General features: G+C 49.5%; 1 protein-coding gene across 1 annotated transcript; it reads left to right on the forward strand.

Moving 5' to 3' along the window:
• Positions 1–2,952: 2,952 nt before the first annotated feature.
• On the forward strand, positions 2,953–22,498 carry LOC122692879 (vegetative cell wall protein gp1-like; the record flags this gene model as incomplete). Its single annotated transcript, XM_043900692.1, has 9 exons — positions 2,953–3,043; positions 7,448–7,523; positions 12,164–12,358; positions 18,319–18,547; positions 19,359–19,704; positions 20,392–20,538; positions 21,002–21,115; positions 21,427–21,567; positions 22,167–22,498. Coding segments are annotated over exons 1-9 (1,671 nt in total), but the record flags the coding sequence as incomplete, so codon positions are not given.
• Between the last annotated feature and the right edge of the window lie 16 nt (positions 22,499–22,514).

Genomic DNA, 22,514 nt, shown 5'->3' on the forward strand with positions numbered 1-22,514 from the left:
GAAACTAAGATCCCACAAGCTGCACAGTATGGAAAAAAGGGGGGTGATGATCAGAAGATGCCAAGGTTTCTCATACACCGCCTGCCCCCCCACGACAGGCACAGCATCCCCCATTATCAGAGGCTGGCACCAGGCTGGTGCATGTGCTACAGATGGTGAACCCACACTGGCATCAGAACCCCCCCGAAGCCCATGGTTGACACTAGGGCTCACCCTTGGTGGACAAATGCATAACGCCGTGAATCCGCCACTACAGACCCCTACAGGGTAGCTTCACTCTCCAAAAATGCCTCTGCTCCCTATGTTCATTCCCTCCCCACTCCCTAACCTCTGGCAGCCCCGATCCTTTTACCATGTCCATAGTTTTTCCTTCTCCAGAAGGTCGTGGAGTTGGAATCATATGGTGTGTAGCCTATTCAGACTGACTGCTTCCACTGGGTAACAAGCACTTAAAGTTTCTCTGTGTCTATATGCACGCCCTGCTATCTTTACAATGGATGACCAACAGGGCCCTACTGTGGGGCCCAGGGAGCCCTGCTCAGTGCTGGGTGGCAGCCTGGATGGGAGGGGAGCTGGGGGCAGAGTGGACACCTGTATATGGATAGCGAGTCCCCTTGCCATTCACCTGAAACTATCACCGCATTGTGTATCGGCTACACCCCAAGACAAAATAAAAAGCTTAAAAAAAAAAAATAAAGTTCCTCCATGTTTTTTCACGAGCTTGCTAGCTCCTATCTCTTTAGCACAGAATACTATCCTGTGGATGCACCTCTGTTTATTCATCTGTTCACTGGCTGATCAGCATCTTGGTTGCTTCCAACTTTGGGCGGTTATGGAAAAAGAAGCTGCTATACACATTTGAAGTGGAAGCTCCCAGAAAATAATAGCAAACAAAACAACAGACAAAGGATTAATCTCAAAAAAAAAAGCAACTCCTGCAGCTCAATTCCAGAAAAATAAATGACCCAATCAAAAAAAAATGGGCCAAAGAACTAAATAGACATTTCTCCAAAGAAGGCATACAGATGGCTAACAAACACATGAAAAGATGCTCAACATCGCTCATTATCAGAGAAATTCAAATCAAAACCACAATGAGGTACCATTACACGCCAGTCAGGATGGCTGCTATCCAAAAGTCTACAAGCAATAAATGCTGGAGAGGGTGTGGAGAAAAGGGAACCCTCTTACACTGTTGGTGGGAATGCAAACTAGTACAGCCGCTATGGAGAACAGTGTGGAGATTCCCTAAAAAACTGGAAATAAAACTGCCATATGACCCAGCAATACCACTTCTGGGCATACACACTAAGGAAACCAGATCTGAAAGAGACACATGCACCCCAGTGTTCATCGCAGCACTGTTTATAATAGCCAGGACATGGAAGCAACCTAGATGCCCATCAGCAGACGAATGGATAAGGAAGCTGTGGTACATATACACCATGGAATATTACTCAGCCATTAAAAGAATTAATTTGAATCAGTTCTAATGAGATGGATGAAACTGGAGCCCATTATACAGAGTGAAGTAAGCCAGAAAGATAAACACCAGTACAGTATACTAACACATATATATGGAATTTAAAAAGATGGTGATGATAACCCTATATGCAAGACAGAAAAAGAGACACAGATGTACAGAACAGACCTTTGGACTCTGTGGGAGAAGGCGAGGGTGGGATGTTCTCAGAGAATAGCATTGAAACAAGTATACTGTCAAGGGTGAAACAGATCACCAGCCCAGGTTGGATGCATGAGACAAGTGCTCAGGGCTGGTGCACTGGGAAGACCCAGAGGGATGGGATGGGGAGGGAGGTGGGAGAGGGGATCGGGATGGGGAACACATGTAAATCCATGCCTGATTCATGTCAATGTATGGCAAAAACCACTACAATATTGTAAAGTAATTAGCCTCCAACTAATAAAAATAAATGAAAAAAAAAAAAAGAAGTTGAGGCTCCCATTCTTTGACCACCTGATGCAAAGAGCTTACTCATTGGAAAAGACCCTGATGCTGGGAAAGATTGAAGGCAGGAGGAGAAGGGGACGACAGAGGATGAGATGGTTGGATGGCATCACCGACTCGATGGACACAAGTTTGAGCAAGCTCCAGGAGTTGGTGATGGACAGGGAGGCCTGGCGTGCTGCAGTCCATGGGGTCGCTAAGAGTCGGACACAACTGAGCGACTGAACAACAACAATACAGATCTGTGTGCAGCTTTTTCGTGCAGACATATTTTCAGTCCATTCAGGTAAATAACAAGGAGCACCACTGCTGGACCACATGGGAAGCAGGGTTAGTTTTCTAAGAAACTGTGGGTCTTTCATCAAAGCGGCTGTCCCATTTTGCATTTCCCAGCAGTGAAGAATGAGAGTTTCTCTCACTCCACATTTCTCAGCAGCATTTGGCTTCCTCAGAGTTTTGGATTTTGGCCACTCTGAGTAGATGTGTAGTGGAAACTTATTCCTTGAAATATTGAAAGACATGCAGAGTGTGGACTGAGAAGTCAGACAGAATGAGATTTTCCTCTGCTCCTGTCTCCACCATGACCTCAGACACATTGCTTGCCCCATGAACTTTCCTAAATGTGAGCTCATCAGTTCCGTTTCTTCAGAAGCCAGTTAACCACTATTTACACATTGCCTGCCATGTGTTCGGCATCTGGCACACAGGAGCGAACAAAACAGGTAGGGTCCCTATGCCCAGAGCTCCCATCCAACCAGGGACAGACTCAAAGAGCTAACCATCAGTTATTTAATGATGCTGTGATATTAAACAGACAGACAGAGAGTAGCACTCACCACTGTAACTGCAAGTCAACCCTGGGACACCAGTGTCTTAACACAACGGAAGTTGGTTTCTCGCTTATGCAAATAACCAAGGTGGGTTTTCCTGGGTGAAGTTTTAATTTCCTCCCTAGGAGTTTTCAGGAACTACAGGTCGCTTCCATGTGTGGCCCGACCGTCTTCACGGGCAGCGGTGCCCTCTGCCTCCAACAGAAGGCAAGAGAAAGAGAAAGCAGAGAGGGTGCGTCCACCGGTAAATGGCTGGCCTAGAAAGGATACGTGTTATTTCTGCCCAAATTTCTTGGCTGTACATACTTAACTAAGGTCACAAGCAGATGCACCTGAGACCCAACAGTAGGTTCCCTTGTGAGTCGCCCCCTCCCGGAGAGACCGCACCACTGTGAAAGGGGGAACACATGCTTTCCTGGGAACGGCCAGACGAGCTCTGCCTCATGTGGCAAGTAATCTAAAGAAGAAACACACGGGAGGGCGGATGGCAAAGGAGCGTGTTCTTATGACCCCGCCAACTGAGGCATCGGGCTTCCCTGGTGGCTCAGATGGTAAAGAAGCCGCCTGCCAATGCAGGAGACACGGGTTCCATCCCTGGGTTGGAAGATCCCCTGGAGGAGGGCATGGCAACCTGCTCCAGAATTCTTGCCTGGGAAAATCCCATGGACAGAGGAGCCCGGCGGGCTGCAGTTCATGGGGTTGTAAAGAGTCGGACAAGATGAACGAGTGAACAACAGCAACAACTTATGTAGAATATGCACCTTAGGCGCGTTACCTCCCTAGGGAGGCGTACCTGGTGCCTCTCTTGCTGCTGTTGTTCAACCAGTTGGGTGTCTCTTAAAGACCCCAATCTCTTGAAACATGCAAATTAACGGAGCTCCCAGCCTAGTGAGGAAGACACATATCATAGCTCTCCAGTAGTCACGTGATTTCAGGGGTGATGAATAACCACTAGTAGCACTGGATTTTTTTTTCTTTTTTTTCACACATCAACCTCAAAAAGCTCAGTAATGTATCTCAACAGGATATCTATTTCTCATTCATGTGACGCTTCCGTAGGGGTGTCTCCAGGTCTGCAGTTGGGGTCCCTCCCACAGGGTGACCCGTGCTCCCCGGATTCTTCCAAATTTGGGGCTTTGGCATCCACTAAGACCTCTCTGCTACCACAGAGGCGAAGGAGAATGAGAGTGAAAATGACGCATCCATTTCTTGAAGAAGAAAAAAAAAAAAAAAAGCTGAGCGGCAGGTATCACGTGTGCTCTGGTTGCAGTGATGAGAATCAGTCACGAGTTCCCAGGAGTGTAAGAAGGCCTGGAAATACCGCGCCGGGTAGGACCGCTGCCTCCACTGATAACGCAGCCAAACAGGGACTGCCCGTGGCCCAGCGGTTAAGACTCCGCCTTCCAGCGCAGGGGGCGGGGGTTCGACGCCTGGTTGGGGAACTATGATCCCGCGATCCCACGTGCCAGGAGGCCAAAGAATCAAATAAACAATGCACAGCGCATACCAGAGAAGCCATGAAAGTCGCTCTGAGGAGCTCTGCGGGAAACAGTGGTTCTGGCTCTGGCTTCAGAGGGGACTTGACCTTGACTGCCCACCCCAGGGAAGGCCCCTGGGTGATACTGAGCTTTCGTAGGCGTGGGACGACAGATCAGCTGTCAACACGGGGAAGCAGGGCAGAGGGCCGGGGAGAAGCTTGGCAGAACCTTGACTGCAGCCCCGGGTCAGGAACTAATTTTACTGGTGGTTCTAAGAAGGAGATGGGAAAACATCGTGGAGAAGCTTCAGTAGAGACTAAACATGTAGACTTCCTAAAAGGCCATGTAAAGACTTTGGATTGTATCTTTAGGATAACGGGAAAGGTTTTGTTTTATCTTATTTTATATATATTTTAAAAAATAATTATTGAATGTATTTATTTTGGTCGCGTGGTGTTTTAGTTGCTGTGAGAGGACTTAGGTGCACCACGGCAATGTGGAATCTTGGTTCCCCGACCAGGGATCGAACCCATGTCCCGTGCGTTGGCAGGCGGGGTCCTAAGCACTGGGAAGTCCCGGAGAAGGTTTTAAATGTAAGTCTGGCATAATCAGATTTTTGTCTAGGATACATCCATGCGGCCACTTCATGGAGACAGAATCGGAAGAGACAACAAAAATAACAGCTTAGGAGACTTCCCTGGTGGTCCAGTGGTTAAGACTCTGCACTTCCAAAGCAGGGGGTGCGGGGTCAATACCTGTTCAGGGAACTAAGATCCCACAAGCCATTTTGTGTGGACAGAAAAACAAAAAGGAAACAAGACAAAAAGCAGCTCACATTTTCACATTTTCTGGGCACTGATAGGCCAGTCGCTGTTCCGAGTTCTGCATATGGATAGTTGGCTTAATTCTCAGAAGACTCAGTAAAGGAGCTTCCTTTATTAGATCCATTGTAGAGATGAGGATAGTGGGGCTCAGAGGGGTAACTGATTGGATTGTGCTGTGCATCCAGTGAGTGGTGGAGCTGGCTTTCAACCTGAGAAGATTCTTTGTGGTCCCCTATTATTGTGATACTATATTTAGCAATAATATATAATGTAAATGTATATTTTGTATTTAATAAGGAAAACAAAAATTGGGTGGATAGACTGACTACTTAAGAAGCTCTTGTCCTCCAGAAAAGAGATGAGTTGCTTGGGGTAGGATGGTGACCATTAGAATGCCAGGGATGCCCAGGCGGCTTGGGATAAACAATCCACGTGCCAGTACGGGAGACCAGGTTTGATCCCTGGGTTGGGAAGATCCCCTGGAGAAGGAAGTGGCAACCCGCTCCAGTATTCTTGCCTGGGAACGCCCACGGACAGAGGAGCCTGGCGGGCTACAGTCCATGGGGTCACAAAGTGTCGGACACAACTGAGCTACTGAGGACACACCCTCACACTCACACACACACACACACACACACACACGGATTCGAGACTGGGAAGTAAACTCAAAAGAAATGCTGATAGAAGTTTGGTTTCCAAAAATGACTGACTAGGCTGTTTTAGGTTGAACTTCCCACTTGCAAAAGAAAAAACGAAACAAACAAAAAAACAGGGACAAATGATACAGAATATCTGCTTGCCGGCCCTGGAGCGTTTCCAAGGCAAGAGACGATTTTTGGTTCTAAATTGCCAAAGGAGAAGGAAACCAATACAGGGGGATTTATCACTTGCACAAGTTTTACACGGACACTTGGCTGGCTCTAGACAGTAGAAGCAGTGGAGGAGAGAGTGAAAAGCTGGATAGATGTTTTGGCCATCTCATTAAAATACAGAACTTTCAAACTGGGGTATCAAGCAGAGGGCTCCATTGTGGAGAAAAGACCCTATGAACATCCACGAAGGGCAACATCCTGGGATGAAGGTGGACTGGGCATTAGCAAGACTCAAAAGGATAGAAACCCTAGTTTTAAACAATGAAGAGAACTGGTCTCTAGCCCATCTGCCTGCCAGAGGCAAACATCTATCCTCTCTGTTAATTTTTTTGTTTCATTGTGGGCTTTTTGCAATCTTCTTTATATTCTTTTCCATCATGGTTTATCCCATGATATTGAACATAAGTCCCTGTGCTCCACGGTAGGACCTTGTTGTTTATCCAGTCTACATGGAAGCATTTGCATCCACTAACCCCAAACCCCCAGCCCATCTCTCCCCCAACCCCACCCCGCTGGCAACCACAGTCTGTTTGCTATGTCTGTGAGTCTGTCTCTGTCTGTAGATATGTTGATTTGTGTCAGATTTTAGGCTCCACATGTAAGTCATGTCCTATGCTGTTTGTCTTTCTCCCCGCTACTGTTTTTAACTTCCTCACCTTTGATCTAATCTCAACAGAGCAGTAGTGTCACCCTGTTAAACATAGCAACTCCCCCCACCCCCAGAATCGGGCTACACCTGGCAGATAGCGGAAGGCGGACAGAGTCTTGACTGCCAAGGCACTAGGAATGCCGGCCAAGCTCGTGCCTGGACTTTAGGCTGATTGACATGAGAGAAAATGACTTGCCAACGTTATGGCTGTCATTCTAGGAGATCACTGCCTTGCGAGGAAAACTCTGTTACAAGAAAAAGGGTGGAGCCTGTTAAAAAAAAATGATGAAGCGCCAAGTCAAGGAGCCGCCTGGTGGTGCAGTGGATGAGAGCCTGCCTGCCAATGTGGGGGACTCGGGCTCGATCCCTGGCCTGGGAAGATTCCACCTGCCATGGAGCAGCTAAGCCTGCTTGCAGCAACCACTCAGCCCACACCTGGAGCCAGGGAGCTGGGACTACGGATGCCTGCGTGCCCTAGCGCCCATGGGCCACAAGCTACTGAAGCCCCTGGGCCCTAGAGCCCGTGCTCCACAAGGAGAGACTGGCCTCCCTCTCTGCAACAAGAGAAAGCCCACATGCCGGCAGCAAAGATGCAGCACAGCCAAAAATAAATAAAATAAAAAATAGAGTGTGTACATCTCAAAAAATAATAATAAAAGCAAAAAGAAAAGCTAGTCAAGAGCTAATTACTATGGCCTGTTTCATTATTCCTGGGAAATTATGGGATAAAATAGGACTCCGGTTTTGGGTAGGGGCATCTACTGAGAAGAGCAGCAGGAGCGCTCTCATCGGGAGAGGCACTTGCTGTTGACCCCCGGTCCCCAGAGCGGTCCTGCCGGTCAAGGCTGGAGCTGAAGAGGAAGGACGCCTCCGCTCCCCAGACTCGGGAGGAGACTGTCCCGTGAGACCCGGGTCGGGCTCCTATATGAGAGCGAAGGGCTGCAGCATCTGCCACCAGTTCCCAATTGCCAGCCCTCAGGACGGAGGTGGGAGGGTGATGCACGGGTGTCAACCAGAGGGCTGAAGACGGCTCAGCTGAGGTGGTTGGTACCCTTTCCATATATACCTGCGTTTGCATGAGAACCAGAATCATTCCTTCCTCACAAAAACAAAACAGAAAATAGAACTATCGTGTGATCCAGTGATCCCACCCCTGAGTCTGTTTCCGAAGGAAATGAAAGCTTGATCTTGAAGAGAGATGAAAACCCCTGTGTTCTTCGCAGCATCATTCACAACACGAACAAGAGAAGGAAACGTGTGTCTGCAGTGGAGTGCTGAGTCACGCAGCCTTGTCTGACTCTGTGACCCCAGGGACTGTGGTGCCTCTGTCCTTGGGTTTTTCAGGCAAGATTACTGGAGTGTGCTGCCATTTCCTCCCCCAGGAGATCTTCCCAAAGGAGGAATCGAACCCGCGTTTCCCCCGCTGAGCCATGGGGGAAGCCCTAGGTGTCCGGGGCTGCAGAGAATTAACTTGTATCTTGGGCTCCCTCTTGCGACCACAGAGAAGAAGTTCCCTTCCTGCAGGAAGGGAAGGGGAAAAAAAATTTTTTTTAATCTGACAAATTCATTTCTTTATTCAATAAGGATTTGTTGATCCTCTGTATATCAGGCACTCTTCGAGGCTCTTGAGGGCCATCAGTAGACCAAAACAAAACCCCACCCTTGAGGATCTTATCTTCTTGTGGAGGGAGTGTTGTTCAGTCTGTTAGTTGAGTCTCTTTGAGACCCCATGGACTGCGTGCAGCACACCAGGCCTCCCTGTCCATCACCAATGCCCGGAGCTTGCTCAAACTCATGTCCATCGCGTTGGTGATGCCATCCAAGCTTCTCATGCTCTGTCGTCCCCTTCTCCTCCTGCCTTCAATCTTTCCCAGCATTGGGGTCTTTCCAATGAGCTGGCTCTTCGCATCAGGCGGCCAAAGTATTGGAGCTTCAGCTTCAGCCCTTCCAATGAATATTCAGGGGTTGATTTCCTTTAGGACTGACTGACTTGGTCATCTTGCTGATGAAGGGACGCTCAAGAGTCTCCTCAATAAGTAAATTCATAGTCTACTCGAAGAGGAAAAATGATTTGGAAAAACGAGAAGGTGGAGGGGCGGTCTGGGAGATCTACATTGCCTGGGGGGGCGGGGGGCAGGCTGAGATGTTTATACAGTGGTCTGGGGAGGAGGAGTTGAGGATGTGCATTTGAGCAAGGGTTAGAATGAGAGATGAACTTGGTCACTGTGCATCCAGGAGAGGGACAGTGGGAGCAACGTCGTGGGGTGGGGGGTGGGCCTGTGCAGCAGCTCATTCAGAGGCCCGCAGGGAGCCCAGGTGGCTGCTGGGGAGAGGGAAGTGCAGGGGTTAGTTCAGAGAGGCCAAGGCTGGAGGCAACAGTCACAGAGTCACTGCAATCAGCCCAAAGTGACGAGGGTGACTCTAAACTGAAGACCTCCTGGAGTGTGGAGCCAAGTGGGCCTTAGGAAGCATCTCTACGAACAAAGCCAGTGGAAGTGATGGAATTCCAGTTGAGCTATTCCAAATCCAAGCTGCTAAAGTGCTGCACGCAATATGTCAGCAAATTTTGAAAAACTCTGCAGTGGCCACAGGACTGGAGAAGACCATTTTTCTTTCCAATCCCAAAGCACCAGAGTGCTTCCCTTGAGAGATTATCCTTCAGGGCAAAGACGAGGACCACCTTGTGGGCGTAGAGCTCCCATCCCTTCCTCACCCACATCGGCTCTGGTTTCTCTTCTCTCTGCTTTGTCTTCTATGCAGGATTTCCTGTTAAGCGTGAACTGAGTTGCACTCCCTGCCCTCCATCCCCCCAAAAGGCAGTGAGTGTAAATACCAAGAGCTAGGGCTTCCCTGGTAGCTCAGCTGGCATAGAACCCATCTGCAGTGCAGGAAACCCAGTTTGATCCCTGGGTCAGGAAGGTTCCCCTGGAGAAGGGTAGGCTACCCACTCCAGTATTCATGGTCTTCCCTGGTGGTTCAGACGGTAAAGAATCCGCCTGGAATGCAGAAGACCTGGGTTCAATGTCTGGGTTGGGAAGATCCCCTGGAGAAGGAAATGGCTACCCACTTCAATGTTCTTGCCTACGGAGAATATTGAATCCCCACAGACAGAAGAGCCTGGCAGGCACAGTCCATGGGTTCACAAAGAGTAGGACACGACTGAGTGACTAAGTGCATACACACACACACAAAGAAAGAAAAAAAAGGAAAGAGAAAAAATCAAAGTGAAAATGCCTGCCTGTCCAGGTGAGACATACCCATCCTGCGTGGCTCAGAGGGGATCCCAGGAGCCTCGAGGTTATGCTGTCTTCCTAGCTGTGTGGCTGTCATGCTATCAACAAAATGGCTTGATGTTTGTCCCACTGGCTAGATCTAAATACATCTCTAGCATCTGGACACACAAGCCATTTCCTGTCAAACTCCATTCACAGCCACAATGCCACACCCAGGTTTGCTTAAACCCCACCCCTACCCATGGCTCTGTTGCCTGAAAAGAAGCTCTAAGATGCCTCTCAGACTTCAGACCCTGGGAGAGCTGGCCTGCCCACCTCTCCAGGCTCATCCTTCAGAACACCCCTTCCCTTGCTCCCACCAGCCACCCCCGCCCCCCCCCCCCCCCCACACACACGTATTGGTTCAGTCTGCTCCTCCAAGTCTAAGCTTGTCCCTGCCTCATAGGCCTTTGCATAGGCTGTTATTTCTGCCTGAAACTCTTCTCATCCTTCAGGGACCACCTTCTATCACTTCCTCCAAAATGCCTCCCCATCATACCAAATAAAGTAGGTTTCTTGTTGCACCCAAGAGCTTCCCCTGTGGTAAAGAATCCCCTGTTGGTAAAGAATCGACCCGCAATGCAGGAGACCGGGGTTTGATCCTGGGTCGGGAATGTGCCCTGGAGAAGGAAATGGCAACCGACTCTAGTATTCTTGCCTGGGAGATCCCATGGACAGGGGAGCTTGGAGGGCTGCAGTCCATGGGGTGGCAAAGAGTCGGACCCAGCTTAGCGATTAAGCAACAAAACTCTGGTTATGTAAGATGTTAACATCAGGAAGCTTAAGCAAAGGGTACATGCGTCACCTTTACGGCTCTTCTGTAGATCTAAAGTCATTTCAAAGTAACAGCGTAGGGAACTCTCTGGTGCTCCAGTGGTTGGGACTCTGAGCTTTCACTGCCGAGGGTGAAACCCTGGGCAGAGAACTAAGATCCTGCATGCGGCCAAACAAATAAAAGACAAAATTATAAAACCTTCTCAAAGGAAAGCATGAAAGGATGTTAAAAGAGGGAACAAGAAGAGCCTGGGAGGTGTCAGAAACGTACATTACCTTGATGGGGGTAATGGTTTTGCCGTGTTTGCTTTTTCTGCATAGTCATCAAAGGGCACACATTAAATATGTGTGTTTTCTGTATATCACCTATATCTCAGTAAAGCCGTTTAAAACACAGCTGGGGGCGGGGGGGGGGGGGGGGGGATTCCTATATTTCTGCACTTCAATGTCCCAGGGGGAGAGCCCATGGACAATAAACGCACACGTGTCCTAAAGAGTAGCTTCACAAGACTTCCCTGGGGATCCAGGGGTTAAGACTCTGTGCTTCCACAGCAGGGGCTCGGGTTCCATCCCTGGTCTGGGGATTAAGATCCTGCAAGCCACTGGTTAGAGAAGGAAATGGCAACCCACTCCAGGACTCTTGCCTTGAGAATCCTATGGATAGAGCAGCCCATGGGGTCGCAAAGAGTTGAACACTACTGAGAGACCAACGTAGAAGCCGGTGGGGCGTCTAGTAAATACATAGAAGCATCAGACGTGCAGCGGCCTGTATTTTAAGACATCTCAGGGTCTCCCCCGGCCGGAGATGCAGCATGGTGGAAGAAGGCTGATCCTCTGAATTTTGGGAGTGTGAGGTTGAGGTGTTAGTCACTCAGCCATGTCCGACTCTTTGCGACCCCGTGGACTGTAGCCCGCCAGGCTCCTCTGTCCGTGGGATGGTCCAGCCAAGGATACTGGAGTGGGTTGCCCGTTCCCTTCTCCAGGGGATCTTCCCTGACCCAGGGACGGAACCCCGGTCTCCTGCATTGCAGGCGGATTCTTTACCGACTGAGCCACCAAGGAAGCCAGGTTGGGGTGAGGGGAGGGAAAGCTGAGTGGCTGGCACGCGCCCGCGCGTACACGCGCACGCACACACACACACACACACACAGCAGAAGCAGGTGTGACGCTGCGGGCGCCGCCAGGCAGTGAGAACACCCCAGAGGCCTGCCCGAGGGGGCGAGGGCCCCGGGGGTGCCGTGGTCGAGAGCAGGGGCCAGCAGGGCCAGAGCAGGACAGGAGCCCGCGAGTGTGAGGGACAGGTGCGGCGCGGGTGGCTTGGGGTGAAGCCGCGACAGGTAGACTCCCACCGCGGAGTCTGTCACCGTCTAAACTACTTCTCCCTAGTGTCCAGGTCTGCTGCGGCCTCCCCGGACCCGTGGGAGCATCCCACGCAGGACCCGGCAGACACGGGCCAGGCCTGGAGGGAGTTTAGTGAGGCTGGTCGTCTCTGCAGATACCGCACTGCCCATCAGGGAGAAAAACGCCGGCGCCTGCTGGGAAAGGGTGAGCGGGAGGGAGGTGAGGCTCCCGGCCGGGCCAGGACGGCCCCGCGGGATGCGGACAGCCTACGCATCCCGCCTCAGTCGGGGTCACTGCGCAGCCGCAGCGCACAGGCTTTCCCGGTGACCGGAGCCTGCTTCCTCGCCCGGTACCCGGCTAGCCTTGCTCTCCTCTGCCTTCCTGTAGACAAGATTTCTCTTTCTTTCTTCCTTCCTTCCTTCCTTCCTTTCTTCCTTCCTCCCTCCCTTCCTTCCTTCCTTCCCTTCCTTTTTCTTTTTCTTTCCTTCTTTCTCTCTGTCTCTTTCCTTCTTTCTTTCTTTCTTTCTTCCTTCCTTCCTCCCTCCCTCCCTTTCTCTCTCTCTCTCTTTCTTTCTTCCTTCCTTTTTCTTTTTCTTTCCTTCTTTCTCTCTCTTTTTGTATGTCAATTTTAAAAGTTGGAGGGTTTTCGTTGATTCACAATACTGTGTTGGTTTCAAGTGCGCAGAAAATATGGGCTTCCCTGGTGGCTCAGCGGGTGAAAAAAAAAAAAAAAAAACCGCTTGAAATGCAGGAGACCTGGGTTTGCTCCCTGGATCGGAAAGATCCCCTGGAGAAGGAAATGACAACCCGCTCCAATATTCTTGCCTGGAAACTTCCATGGACAGAGGAGGCTGACGGGCTACAGTCCATGACATCGCAAGAGACTAGGACACAACTTAGAGACTAAAAAACAACATTATATTTAAATGAATAAACAACATTTTATAGAGAGAGAGAAAAAAATTCTTTTCCATTATAGGTTATTATAAGATAGAATACAGTTCTCTATGCTACTCAGTAAATATATACATCTCTTTTATGTGTAGTAGCTGGTATCTGTTAATCCCATACTCCTAATTTATCCTTCCCTGCCCCTCCTTTCCCCTTTAGTATCCATAGTTTGTTTCCAATGTCTGTGAGTCTGCCTCTGTTTTATATATAGATTCATTTGTATTATTACTGTCAGATTCCATATTGTGACATCATATATTATTTATCTTTCTCTGTGTGACTTCACTTAATGTGATATTTCTAGGTCCATCCATGTTGGCATTATTTCACTCTTTTTTATGGCTGAGTAATATTCCATTGTACGTGTCCACCACATCTTCTTAAACCAGCCGTCTGTTACCAGAACCTCGGGTTGTTTCCACATTTTGGCTATCATATATAGGGCTGCTATGAACACTGTGTGTGTGCGCTCAGCCATGTCCCACTCTTTGCAACCCCAGGGACTGTAGCCCGCCAGGCTCCTCTGTCCACGGGATTCTCCAGGTAGGAACACTGGAGCGAGTGCCATTTCCTTCTCCAGGGGACCTTCTCGACCCAGGAAAGGAACGGTCGTCTCTTGGGTCTCCTGCATCCGCAGGCAGATGCTTTTCCACCAGCGCCACCTGTGAACGTTGGGGCGCATGAATCTTTTTGAATTAGAGTTGTCATGTTTTCTGTGTATCTGCCCAGGAGTGGGATTGCCGGATCATATGGCAACTCTATGTTTAGTTTTTGAGGAACCTCCATACTGTCCTCTATAGTGGCTGCACCAATTTACATTCCCATCAGCAGTGTCGGAGGGCTCCCTTCTCTCCACACCCCCTCCAAGAGTTATTGTTTACAGACTTCCTGACGACGGCCGCTCTGACTGGTGTGTGGTTTGCCGTGAAGCTGTGACCTCATCGTGGTTTCCATCTGTGCTTCTCTGATAATCAGTGGTGTTGAGGACCTTTTCCTCTGCCTGTTGGCCGTCTGAATGTCTTCCTCACAGAAATGTCAGTTTACGGTTTTTGCCCATTTTTTGGTTTGAGTTTTTTTATATTGAATCGTATGAGCTGTTTGTAGATAAGATTTCTTGAGACACCCAATCACAGGGTTTCTTTGGCTTCCTGACAACACCCAAATCCAGGGCAAGTTCTCTTCCTCTGACCCTGCTCAAAGTGAGCCAGTAAATCTAAAGCCAATTGTAGCACCTCTCTCACACCCTCTGAATCACTTTCCTGGGCCACCATGGCAAAGACCCACAGACTCAGGGGCTTCAACAACAGAAATCTATTTTCTGACCCTCCTGAAGGCTGAGAGTCTGCGATCGAGGTGCCTGCCAGTTTAGTTTCTTTTGAGACTTCTCTCCTTGGCCCGTAAGTGCCCTCATCCTCACTGTGTCCCCAGATGGCTGGCCCTCTGTCATGTCTGTGTCCTGATCCCCTCTTCTAGTGAGGGCAGCACTCATATTGCATTAGGGTTCCCCTCTAATGACCTCACATTAACTTCATTACCTTGTCAAGGCCCCTTCTCCAAGTATAGTCACATCTGAGATGCTGAGGGTGACAACTTCAATGAGTGGATTTGGTGGGGACCCTGGGCAGCCCCTGGACTTCCTTGGTGGTTCAGGGGCAAAGAATCTACCACCTGTTTGATCATTGGATCGGGAAGACCCCCCTGGAAGAGGAAAGGGCAACCCAGCCCAGTGATCTTGCCTGGGAAATCCCATGGACAGAGGAGCCTGGGGGCTGCAGCCCATGGGGCTGCAGAGAGCCGGACACGATTGGTGACCGAGCGCACACAGTGCAGTTGGTAGCGCCCTGTCCCTTGGGCTGTGTCCCCTCCCAACCCGTGGTTCTCCCCCACTGTGCCGAGCAACAAACCCAGCTTGTTCTACTGCAAGCAAGCATGTTCCTGGCCGTCTTTGGCTGGAGAGCATCATTAGCAGCAGAAACCTGGTGCTGAGGAAGGGCAGCAGGAATTCTTGGTGGGCTTGAGGGAAGGAGGAAGGGGGATTCCCGTGAGACAGAGAGACAGCAGCTGAACACCTGATACAACATGGGAAGGAGCATCTGTCTCAGACCTGGACAAAGAGGGCGAGGTGAGCGGGCAAGCCAGCCGTGGACCGGCCCCCTTACCCCCATCTTAGCTCGAGCCCCCCCTTGGAAAACAGGTAGTGACCGAGCTGGATGCCAGGGGGACATTCTGATATTAAGTTAGGCTGGACGGTTGACCCCCTGAAGTCGGGACAGGTGGAAAACCCCCAGATGGCAAGAAAAATGTAGAATATCTGCTCCTCATATAGCGACGGGGGAGGGAAAGGGGACTCGGGCAGATGGAGTGTGAAGGCAGACCAAGAAGGGATGGAGCTGCTTCCTGCAAGCACCAGTGAGCCTAGATTTTTTTTTTTCACTCTATCATTAAAAAAAAAAAAAATGGGATTGCTTTATTTAAGTCAATTTTTTATTTTAGAACAGCTTTACACTTCCAGAAAAGTTTGCAAGGGTGGTACAGAGAATTCCTATCCACCTTGGCCCCCGTTGCCCCCGCCCCTAAGATCTGACGTGGCTGTGGTACCCCGTCACAGCGCATGAACCTTGGTTCAGGCACGGCTGTTAGCCAAGGCCCGCGTTTTATCTGGAGCGCCGCGGTTTCCACCTCATGTCTTTCTTCTGTTCCAGGCCCCCGCCCAGGAGACCACGTGAATGTAAGTCACCGAGTCTCCCGAGGCTCCCCTGAGCTCTGGTGGTTTCTCCCCTTTTCCTTGTTTTTGGACAAACTTGACAGTGTTGAAGAAGACCCGCTGAGTGTTTTGTAAGATGTTCCCCCCCTTGGGGTATTTTAAACATAAGTTTACTGATCGCTTCTGGCCGTGGGCGGGTCTTTGTCCCTGCGTGGGCTTTTCCCCGGGGGGAAGGGCTACTCCTTGCTTGCAGTGCTGGGCTTCTCATCGCGGCGGCCTCTCTTGTTGCAGAGCCCGGCTCTAGGGCACGTGGCTTCAACTGCAGCTCACGGGCTCCAGAGCACAGGTTCAGTGCTGTGGTACTCAGGCTGAGCTGCTCCTCAGCACGCGGGATCTTCCTGGGTCAGGGGTCCATGAACAGTTTCAGACGGTCTCCTGCATTGGCAGGCAGACCCTTTAGCACCGGGCCGCCAGGGAAGTCCCTCCCTTGGGGTGTGACTGATGCTTTGCTCATGACTAGCCTGGGGTCCGGGTCTGGTGGAGGAAAACCACGGAAGTAAAATGCCAGTCTCCTCGCCTCCCCATCCAGGCTGCAGCCTGTCAATAGGACTGTTGATGCTGACCTTGAATTCCTGGCGGAGGCAGGGCTTGTCAGGTTTCTTGGCTACAAACTTACTCTTTTCTCTCACTTTCATACTGTTCCTTTTAGAAGGATGTCATCGTGCTGAACCCACACTTGAGAAGTAGGGAGTTGTGCCCCACCCTTGAGGGTAGAGTATCCACATCAGTTATCTAGAATTCTTCTGCACGCAGAATTTGCTCCTTCTCTCTCATCTATATGTTACTTTATTTGATCAATTATTTATATCATTCTGGAATCACAGCCATTTATTTCTTATTTGGGTTATGATCCAATACTACTTTATTGTGTTGCTCTAATTACAGCCCTGGGCTTCTCAGGCGGCACGCATTAAAGAATACATTTGCCAATGCAGGAGATAAGGATTCACTCCCTGGGTTGGGGAGATCCCCTGGAGGAAGGCATGGCAACCCACTGCAGTATTCTGGCCTGGAGAATCCTGTGGGCAGAGGAGCCTGGTGGGCTAAAATCCATGGGGTCGCAAAGAGTCAAACAGGACTGAGCAACTATGCATAATTATGGCCTTGCCCTTTTCTTTTTGCAACATTTTATTAAGAAAAGTTTCAAATAGACAAAAAAGTTGAAAGAATGTTACAGTGGAAAAAAAAATCCACAAATAATCTAATTATAAAATGAGCAAAGGACCTGAACAGACAAGTTTCCAAAGAACCCTATACAGTATTATATATCAATAATATTTCAATAAAGATGAAACATTAAAGAATGTTAAACTGAATAGATAGATACCCACGACCTAGATGCTACCATGAGTATTTTGCTTTATTACCTGTCTATCCCCCTGTCAATCCACCTTATTTATTCTTTTATCCATTTCTGATCCATTTCAGGCTTCCCTGGTGGCTCAGAGGGTAAAGAATCTGCCTGCAATGCAGGAGACCTGGGTTCGATCCCTGGATCGGGAAGATCCTCTGAAGAAGGAAATGGAAACCCACTTCAGTATTCTTGCCTGGAGAATCCCACAGACAGAGGAGCCTGGCAGCCATGGAGTCGCAGAGAGTCAGACACGACTGAGTGACTAACATGCACACTGATCCATTTCAAAGGAAACTGTAGACACCCCTAAACTTGCCCCCATACTGAAGAGTGCATATCATTAAATGGTTCTTTTTTTTTTCCCGTTGGGGTAAAATTTGCAGTGAAATGCAAGATTTGCCCAAATCTCAAGTGCATTGCAAAAGAGAAGCAACCCCTGTGCAACTCAAAACCTTACCAAGGTATGGAGCGATGGCGTCATCCTCAGAACCCATCCGCCCTCCCATCAGGCAGCCCTGTCCCTGCCGTTCTGATGGCTGTTGCCCCCAAAGGCTAAGTCTGCCTGTTCTTGAGCATCATCTAAATGGACTCGTAACCATATGTACTCACAATCAGTCCATGAAACAGAAGCTTCTCCCAGAGTGTAAGTCACAGGGAGCACAGGCTACACTCTTTAGCCAGGACCTGCCCTTGTCTTTCATCGAGAGAGACTGATCAGGAGGCCTTCCTGGAGGAGGTGGCGGTGCTGCCTCCCCAGGCTTCCTGCCTGCCTCTTGGGACTGCTCCTTCTCAGCCTCTTTGCGGGCCCATTTCCCTCCGCTTGCCCCTTCCACAGCGATGCTGCTCAGTGTCTGGCTAGACCAGCGCTTACAAAAACCAGCCAGCTCCAACCCACGGACAGGTTTTATTTGGCCCACACAGTATTTTTTTGTATTTGAATTAGCTTTAACATTTAAAAGCTGAGGGATTTTGCTTTTAAAAATATCCGCATTTCTGTCGTCTCTTGAAAATTTGGAACATCTGGCGATGCGGTGTCCCACTCACCACACAGCAAGAATTGGCTGGGACAAAGTAGCAACGACCTATGCTCTGAGCCCTCCCCCCATGGCGGGGGTGGGGGGCAGTCCTCATGCACCCAAGCCCTGAATTAGACGCCTGTAGAGTCTGAGATGGTACTGGGATGCTTTTTCAGCCTAGGAATGCTTGGGGACCACCCTGGAATAACCATAGTCTTCCGCAGGAGAAGCAGACCTGGAGAGCAATGGCAGAAGGTCAAGGAGAACAAGTCTCTATCAGAGGGCATCTCAGATTGTCCATTCATCAACATGATCACCATCCTCACCTTCATCACCACCATCTTCATCATCACCTTCCTCATTGTCCTCACCATCACCTTCATCCTAGCATTCATCATCATGACCATTATCACCTTCACCATCACCATCTTCATCATCATCACCTTCATCATTGTCCTCACCATTACCTTCATCCTCATCTTCATCATCATGACCATTATCACCTTCACCATCACCATCTTCATCATCACCACCTTCACCATCACCTTCACCATCACCACCTTCACCATCACCTTCACCATCACCATCTTCACCATCACCATCTTCACCATCACCACCTTCACCATCACCTTCACCATCACCATCTTCATCATCACCACCTTCACCATCACCTTCACCATCACCACCTTCACATCACCATCTTCACCATCACCACCTTCACCATCACCTTCACCATCACCATCTTCATCATCACCACCTTCACCATCACCTTCACCATCACCATCTTCATCATCACCACCTTCACCATCACCTTCATCATCACCACCTTCACCATCACCTTCACCATCACCATCTTCACCATCACCATCTTCACCATCACCATCTTCACCATCACCTTCACCATCACCATCTTCATCATCACCACCTTCACCATCACCTTCACCATCACCACCTTCACATCACCATCTTCATCATCACCACCTTCACCATCACCTTCACCATCACCATCTTCACCATCACCACCTTCACCATCACCTTCACCATCACCACCTTCACCATCACCTTCACCATCACCATCTTCACCATCACCACCTTCACCATCACCTTCACCATCACCATCTTCATCATCACCACCTTCACCATCACCTTCATGATCACCACCTTCACCATCACCTTCACCATCACCATCTTCACCATCACCACCTTCACCATCACCTTCACCATCACCACCTTCACCATCACCTTCACATCACCATCTTCACCATCACCACCTTCACCATCACCTTCACCATCACCATCTTCACCATCACCACCTTCACCATCACCTTCACCATCACCATCTTCATCATCACCACCTTCACCATCACCTTCACCATCACCATCTTCATCATCACCACCTTCACCATCACCTTCATCATCACCACCTTCACCATCACCTTCACCATCACCACCTTCACCATCACCACCTTCACCATCACCTTCACCATCACCACCTTCACCATCACCTTCACCATCACCATCTTCACCATCACCACCTTCACCATCACCTTCACCATCACCACCTTCACCATCACCATCTTCACCATCACCTTCACCATCACCACCTTCACATCACCATCTTCACCATCACCACCTTCACCATCACCTTCACCATCACCACCTTCACCATCACCATCTTCACCATCACCTTCACCATCACCACCTTCACATCACCATCTTCACCATCACCACCTTCACCATCACCTTCACCATCACCACCTTCACCATCACCATCTTCACCATCACCTTCACCATCACCACCTTCACATCACCATCTTCACCATCACCACCTTCACCATCACCTTCACCATCACCATCTTCACCATCACCACCTTCACCATCACCATCTTCATCATCACCACCTTCACCATCACCTTCACCATCACCACCTTCACCATCACCTTCACCATCACCACCTTCACATCACCATCTTCATCATCACCACCTTCACCATCACCTTCACCATCACCATCTTCACCATCACCACCTTCACCATCACCATCTTCATCATCACCATCTTCACCATCACCTTCACCATCACCACCTTCACCATCACCTTCACCATCACCATCTTCACCATCACCACCTTCACCATCACCTTCACCATCACCATCTTCATCATCACCACCTTCACCATCACCTTCACCATCACCACCTTCACATCACCATCTTCACCATCACCACCTTCACCATCACCATCTTCATCATCACCACCTTCACCATCACCACCTTCACATCACCATCTTCATCATCACCACCTTCACCATCACCTTCACCATCACCATCTTCACCATCACCACCTTCACCATCACCACCTTCACCATCACCATCTTCATCATCACCACCTTCACCATCACCTTCACCATCACCACCTTCACCATCACCTTCACCATCACCACCTTCACATCACCATCTTCACCATCACCACCTTCACCATCACCTTCACCATCACCACCTTCACCATCACCATCTTCACCATCACCTTCACCATCACCACCTTCACATCACCATCTTCACCATCACCACCTTCACCATCACCTTCACCATCACCACCTTCACCATCACCATCTTCACCATCACCTTCACCATCACCACCTTCACATCACCATCTTCACCATCACCACCTTCACCATCACCTTCACCATCACCATCTTCACATCACCACCTTCACCATCACCATCTTCATCATCACCACCTTCACCATCACCTTCACCATCACCACCTTCACCATCACCTTCACCATCACCACCTTCACATCACCATCTTCATCATCACCACCTTCACCATCACCTTCACCATCACCATCTTCACCATCACCACCTTCACCATCACCATCTTCATCATCACCATCTTCACCATCACCTTCACCATCACCACCTTCACCATCACCTTCACCATCACCATCTTCACCATCACCACCTTCACCATCACCTTCACCATCACCATCTTCATCATCACCACCTTCACCATCACCACCTTCACATCACCATCTTCATCATCACCACCTTCACCATCACCTTCACCATCACCACCTTCACATCACCATCTTCATCATCACCACCTTCACCATCACCTTCACCATCACCATCTTCACCATCACCATCTTCACCATCACCATCTTCACCATCACCACCTTCACCATCACCATCTTCACCATCACCTTCACCATCACCACCTTCACATCACCATCTTCACCATCACCACCTTCACCATCACCTTCACCATCACCACCTTCACCATCACCATCTTCACCATCACCTTCACCATCACCACCTTCACATCACCATCTTCACCATCACCACCTTCACCATCACCTTCACCATCACCATCTTCACCATCACCACCTTCACCATCACCATCTTCATCATCACCACCTTCACCATCACCTTCACCATCACCACCTTCACCATCACCTTCACCATCACCACCTTCACATCACCATCTTCATCATCACCACCTTCACCATCACCTTCACCATCACCATCTTCACCATCACCACCTTCACCATCACCATCTTCATCATCACCATCTTCACCATCACTTTCACCATCACCACCTTCACCATCACCTTCACCATCACCATCTTCACCATCACCACCTTCACCATCACCTTCACCATCACCATCTTCATCATCACCACCTTCACCATCACCTTCACCATCACCACCTTCACATCACCATCTTCACCATCACCACCTTCACCATCACCATCTTCATCATCACCACCTTCACCATCACCACCTTCACCATCACCACCTTCACCATCACCATCTTCATCATCACCACCTTCACCATCACCACCTTCACATCACCATCTTCATCATCATCACCACCTTCACCATCACCTTCACCATCACCACCTTCACATCACCATCTTCATCATCACCACCTTCACCATCACCTTCACCATCACCATCTTCACCATCACCATCTTCACCATCACCATCTTCACCATCACCATCTTCATCATCACCACCTTCACCATCACCTTCACCATCACCATCTTCACCATCACCATCTTCATCATCACCACCTTCACCATCACCATCTTCACCATCACCACCTTCACCATCACCACCTTCACCATCACCATCTTCACCATCACCATCTTCACCATCACCATCTTCATCATCACCACCTTCACCATCACCTTCACCATCACCATCTTCACCATCACCATCTTCACCATCACCTTCACCATCACCATCTTCACCATCACCACCTTCACCATCACCTTCACCATCACCATCTTCATCATCACCACCTTCACCATCACCTTCACCATCACCATCTTCATCATCACCACCTTCACCATCACCTTCACCATCACCATCTTCACCATCACCATCTTCACCATCACCTTCACCATCACCATCTTCAC

The sequence above is a fragment of the Cervus elaphus genome, chromosome 4, assembly GCF_910594005.1.
Source record: "Cervus elaphus chromosome 4, mCerEla1.1, whole genome shotgun sequence".
NCBI lineage: Eukaryota > Metazoa > Chordata > Mammalia > Artiodactyla > Cervidae > Cervus > Cervus elaphus.